The sequence below is a fragment of the Phyllobates terribilis genome, unplaced genomic scaffold (genome assembly GCF_046119375.1).
Source record: "Phyllobates terribilis strain yellow unplaced genomic scaffold, ASM4611937v1 Scaffold_3__8_contigs__length_932513732, whole genome shotgun sequence".
NCBI lineage: Eukaryota > Metazoa > Chordata > Amphibia > Anura > Dendrobatidae > Phyllobates > Phyllobates terribilis.
Window position 1 is genome coordinate 102,053,900 of NW_027362763.1, and position 6,365 is coordinate 102,060,264.

At 36.2% G+C, this 6,365-nt stretch overlaps 1 protein-coding gene across 1 annotated transcript; it reads right to left on the minus strand.

Moving 5' to 3' along the window:
• Positions 1–1,444: 1,444 nt before the first annotated feature.
• LOC141258475 (serine/threonine-protein kinase SBK1-like) lies at positions 1,445–6,365 on the minus strand. Its single transcript, XM_073673469.1, has 5 exons — positions 6,241–6,365; positions 4,125–4,175; positions 3,813–3,979; positions 2,357–2,559; positions 1,445–1,993 (listed from the first exon to the last, which is right to left on the minus strand). Exons 1-5 carry the CDS (start codon positions 6,363–6,365, stop codon positions 1,445–1,447), a joined length of 1,095 nt encoding a protein of 364 aa, XP_073529570.1.

Here is a 6,365-nt window from a genome sequence, read left to right on the forward strand (position 1 = left end):
CCACAATAGTATGTGTCAACAAATGCTAAAAGGGATTTTTGTTGGGTTTCTCTGGTTTATTTAGCCTTATATACAAGTGATTACGCAGGAAAAACTGTTTCTTTACCTTTTTGGCCTGTTAAATGCAATTTAGGTTGGGTTTGGTAGTTGTTCTTATGTGTCTGTAAAAGTGGCATAATACTGCAACAAACTTATTCCCAGAAACCATATGTGAGTCAGAAATGCATGCAGGCAGCTTCCCATTCTGTTTCATCACTTTCCCATCCATTTCAGCCTTTTCCTCAGGCCCCCAGACACTTTTGTAGGGTTAAGCAGAAAATTATTCGCATTTCCCATTGGCATACATTGTACTTGCTATTCGGAACGAATACGCAATAATTGCAAAGTACTCGTTACGAGTATAGCGATTACGAATATTACGATTCTCACTCATCACTAGTTATTTTCCCATAATGTAGAGTTTAGTTGATGTGGTTGAAGTTGAATGTTGAACTTTATTGAGGTCTTTAAGATTGATATTGCATCAGGTAGGAGAAAATTCAAACTCTCGTCATATTGATAAAATTTGTCATATCGTATGCCAAATCCAATCCATCTTCCAGTCAAACATTTTTCCACTTTACTGCAAAAAAAGTAAGCAATTCTGGCTCTGATACATTGGCCATCTTAATGTACCGGGGGCTTCAGGTGCGGTACTATAAAATAACTAAACATATTCGGTTCCACCATCCCACACAAATCCACTGGGCGCTGTAAGTATGGAAGGGAAGACAGTAGAGAATGAAGATTAAATTCTAACTCTAGAAAATTCTTCAATATCTTGATTGATTATTTATAGAGACCATTTTGGGGAATAAAAGATAGTGTATAGAATGAGGGGGGGAAGGCAGATAGTGATTGATACAATTCTTCCCAACATGGAAAGTTTCATTTTTTTTCCACACTTATGCTTTTCTTCTACCTTTTTCTTTTTATTTTATTATTATTTTTTACCAGTGACCATATATTTAACCTAATAATGTCCTCAACACAGGGTGAAACATTGATCCCCAGATATTTTTAACAAAATTTCTCAGCCACAACTTGCCACTGTTAAAGGTTACTAAAGGTTTTTGCAATATTGCAAAAAATATGGGAAAAAAAAACCCAAGCTTGTAGGTTAGATATTCAGTATTGTGGAAACATTTAGGCAGGTGTGAAAAAATTCGGCAAAGTAAGAGGTTTCCAAAAACAGAAGTTTTAATCATTTATTATTTATAAATTAATAAAATACAAACTGAATAAACAAAACAAATCTAAATTGCATCAATATTTGGTGACCGCCCTTTGACTTCATCAGTTCTTCTAGGTACTAATACCTGCACACAGTTATTGAAGGAACTTTTAAGGGAGGTTTTTCCAAATATCTTGAACTGACCATCTCTTCCTCAACTGCCAAGTTTGTTTAATACTCAAAGACCTTTATTTTCCAGGGAAAATTAAGGTAATTGAAGATAGAGAGAACTGACTGACGAGAAAAGGGAAATTGAGCAAAGAGATTGTCAAACATGTATATGGCTTCTCTCGACAACATCTGCCAACAAAAAGGGGGAGAAGTGAAGTCTGGACTTTGTCTCCAGTTGATGTAGACTTGATACATGGTGTCAGATTCTGTTGCTCTAATCCATGGGAAGAATCCAGTCAAAACAACAAAGAGAAGAACCCCAAAAGCCCAGATATCTATAGTAGGGCTCAAGATCAAATATTCTCCTCCTTTCAAGTCACACAGCTCTGGAGACATGTACGGTATTATATGGGACATGGACGACACATAGTTTCCCATAGGTTGGGTCAAACCAAAATCACTCAATTTGATTTGGTAGCAGTCTTTGTCCATGAGCAACACGTTGTCCGGCTTCAGGTCCCTGTGAACCAACCCTCTACCATGCATATAGTCCAGAGCTGAGGATATCTGTTTGGCACACCTCTTCACTGCGTCCTCAGGAATTCCAACCTGCAGAAAACAGATCAGTTTTATGAGATTTAGTTTTATTTGTGTAGTTTTTTATCCAAAGCAAAAATACTAAACATTGAAGATGTTGCTGTTGTTGGGACAGTGGATGGTATAGTGGATAAAACTGCTGCTGTGATGGTCATGAGGCTTCAAACAGTGCATTGTTATGGAACCCGCCTCCACCTATGGAAATGTTTGATGTATTCCCAAAGACCCCCATATGTAATAGTTAGCTAACTGGCTACCATATACAGGGGTATCTAGCTTTTCCTCTGACTGTTGATGTGTATCTCCTGCCTCTGGTGTTTCAGAAATTAAATATTTGTACATTGTAGGAGAACATAAGGAGCCGGCCTTACTTACCTCACTTTGTATGATATGATGCAAGGTGCCTGCCATTGCCAACTCCTGAGTAAGTGCATAGTGGTCCATTGTGCCAATAAAGATGGGATATGTGGTAATAATATGAGGGTGGTCAGAGAGACTGATTGACAAAGACAGCTCCTTCAGAAAGGTTTTCAGAAGAGTTCTGTCCTTCTTCAGGAGTTTCACAGCCACTGGTTCTCCTATAAAAAGAAACAAAACAAAAGAAAGTTTATAAAAACCTCCAAGATCTCACATAGAAACTTTATATTCAAGGACATAATTATCACCACTGGCATGGGATGTGTGCTGGTGGATATCAGTCCCTAATCCTCAATCTCATATCTATGAGGAGGCCTGTCTTTGCTAAATTTGGGGGCAGCTTGGATTTAAAACAGTTAGATACCAAATTTATTTATTTATTTTACTAACTGATATTACCATAGTAAAATTGTTAGTGGTTTTGCGGCCATTTATCTCCAATGAGAAAAAAAGTTATTTGAGATTGAACTTTAACTGCTTCATTCTTTTGTCTCCTGATATCTTCTGTCGGACAGACAATCCATGGTTTTTACAAAGACAGAGAACCCTGAGTTAGAGGTATCATAAAATCTATAGTTTACTTAATGCTATTAAAAATATTGCATATTCAATTACATACATGTAACAAATGTGAAGTGATATAATTTAGAAACCCAGTAAAAAGGCTGAAGATAAGGACCACTGAGCACCTATAACCAAAGGTATTGAATCCACCCAAAAGTAAGAAAGGGTCCAGGCTGAAGGTCTGCTGGAGCACCGTATAATGGGTATATGCAATAGTTTTAATAGCATTAAATAAACTATTTGTTTTATGATATCGCTAACTCAGTGTTCTCAGCTTTTGGAAATGCTTATATTGAGTTTTTTGGTCATGATATAGGGCACAAGCCCTTTGATGTAAAACTAGGGATGATATTCTGGAACCCCTATTATTAAGATAATCAATGGTGCAATTTATAGATATTTTTAGATGGACATTTTTATGACCTAACAGAGTAAAGTTGGCCAAACACATGGATATTTGTCTGCAGACCATTGGCAGATCCAGCTGAATATGGTGAAAATCAAGATAAACAGCTATTGACCCAACGCTTATTTGAACAAAACTTCTTTTTCCCAACCTTCATTTTCATATGATCCTTTGATAACCCAACATGTCTGGAAAGAGTTAGGCGCCCCTCATACACATAAGATAGTGATCAAGACCCACCAAATTTGGCAGGCTTGGAAGACTTTACACCTATGTGTATGAGTTGATGTTACTAAAATAATCTCGATTTTCCAATGGCTTACAGATAAATATCTCATCTCTATGGCCGATTAAAATCATTTTCACATTTTGTTACATAATTTACCACTTTTATTTAATCAATTCAGGTAAATGACCATCTTTGTTTTTGCCTTGTTCACATACCTGTCAATTTGTTCTGTGCCAGTAGAACTTTTCCATATGACCCTTGGCCCAGTTTCTTGATTACGTTGTAGCATTCCGAAATCTCCTGAATCCAAAAGATCTGGGAGGCGGCCATTGCTGCTTGGAAGTTGTTGATTCTTGAGCTAAACAACAAACTGTGTATGACTCTAGAAGAAAATATAAGGAATATGATTAATGAAACATCTTGTAGTGATCATATTCATGGGTTCTGTGGGCATTTATCATAATTAAGCTCAATCATAATTTAGAAACCCATCCTAAACAAAGATGTGCCAGTACGATATAGGATACCTTTTACAAGGGTTGTCAGCTATCTTGGTGGGCACATTGGTTGTAATCAACCTTTCCATGAAGACATTGTAATCAGATAGACAAAATTATGATAATTTAAACGGTTCTACAATAATACAGAAGTGTTTGTATCTAGAGAATATTTTTATATTTTTTGTCATTAAAACACACATGAAAATTAGACTCTATGCCTGGTGAAATGTGACTAAAAAGAAAAATGATTGCTTAATGGTCATATGGCAAGATGACCCAAACAAATAATAAATAACCCCAGTGGATATACTATTAAAGAGTAGTCTTACCTGGGTTGGGATTCTGGTGATGTTGATGATTAGCTGGGTTCTGCTCCAAAAAATGTTGAGTGTCGCTTTCTTATGGCTTGGTCTGAGAGGTCCTATCTTCACAAAGAAGTTCTCAGGAATAATTCCACAAGCTTTATAGGGAAGTAGCTACCTGACATTGAGGTCAATCCTTCTCCTTAGCCAATTGGATGTCAAAAACCTCCTTTGAATTACAGATTAAAGTGACTCCTAGATGTTGGACGTTCATGAAAACCTAATTGTTATTTAATAGACTATGTGGTGCCACAATGGTATCTGGGAGGCGCCCACCTTAGTATTGTTAGTATTTCTAGTAAATTGCTAATGTAATCAGTTGTGAATTTATTCTACCCCCTATGGTCACATCTCACCGTCCCGACTTCCTGCTGCTTTCACCAAAAGAGAAACTGGACCCATGTTTTAATATAAATATACATTTGTCATGCACGGTTCTTTTATCCAGTGTTTATGGCCAGAAACTGATTTAACATAACTTGTAGAATAGTCTTGTCCCCACTGACATTATAATTAAATGGAAATAACAGAATTGTCTATTTGTTCTATAGTAAAGCTGTTAATACAACTAAGGGTAAAGGCCCCATACACATTAGATGAAAATGGTGCAATAAACCATTGTTCAGTGATTGGCTGATATATTCTGTGATGTGTTTGGGGTACATTTTTTTTCTGGCATTAGATCTGATCATCTGCCGAGAAAATCCAACTCGCGGGACCAGTGTTTTGGAGGATTAAAAATGTTCATTCTTTTCCACTGCACAGATTACGGTCACTCATTATCGTTGAGATTAAACATTTCATTCTGCATATATCTGAATCAGAGTTACTGAAGTTCTCATGTACCTCGTAATTGACAAATTTTTAAGAATTTTTTGCTCCTAATTTGAAAAAATCTACAGTAAAGTTATCAAATCAAATCTGCACTGAATTGTTTAACTATGAAGGAGGCAAAGAAATAATTCACTTTAAATAAAATATTTTTTTCAGATTTAATTTGAGATTATTTCTTCCTCTTTTATACTAATTAATATCTGTCAGAATTTATCTAAAAATCCAAACTCCATGCCAGATTTCACGTTGAATATTTAGGGAGCATCAGGGTGAGATTTGTAAAATGTCAGCACCTTGTCTGCTACAATAATACATTACCTGCACAAACTCAAACTATTTCCAGGAAATTCTATTTCGTATTTTCTAATTTTAATCTCAATAAAAAAAACGCATGTTTTTCACCGAAGCGCTCAATCTGATTTTAACAAGTTTTTTTTCTTTTGCAAATAAACCTTCCAAACACTTAGACAGAGCTTATATGGTGTTCATGTGCTATCCATCTCTTTAATTTTTTTTAAGGACCTTTACTCTTGAATAAGTGAGTTTTTATCTGCAACACAAATCAAAAATGGAGATGTCACAAATTAGTTTTTTGTGCAGTTTTTCCACAAAAAATGGTATGTGAAGAGCACCATAGCCTGTAATGGGCACCTGGGCATCAATCCCATGTCTGATTTTCATGGATAGATCAAATGTGAGCTGGACCAGCAGTCTTCTCTTCTGACCACCTGACTAAGCTTCATCTTACATGAATCTGCTCTTGAGGAAAAAGAGTCTGGCCAATATTAATATGGTCATTATCATGGAGTTATTGCATTATTAATAACTAATTTCTCGCATCAATCTCAGATTGTTTGGCTGACCTTTATCTAATGTGTATGGGGGCATCACAGTATTTGACCTTGTCTCTATTACAGATGTGCTAACAATTAGGAGCAGTCTCTTACCAATAATCTCCATACCAGAGGACTTTCCCACAGAACAGATCACCTGTGGAGACCACCATACATCTACAGCTTCTAGAATTACATGTGGATGTTCTCAGAGAGGCTTCACTTGTATCCATTAGCAT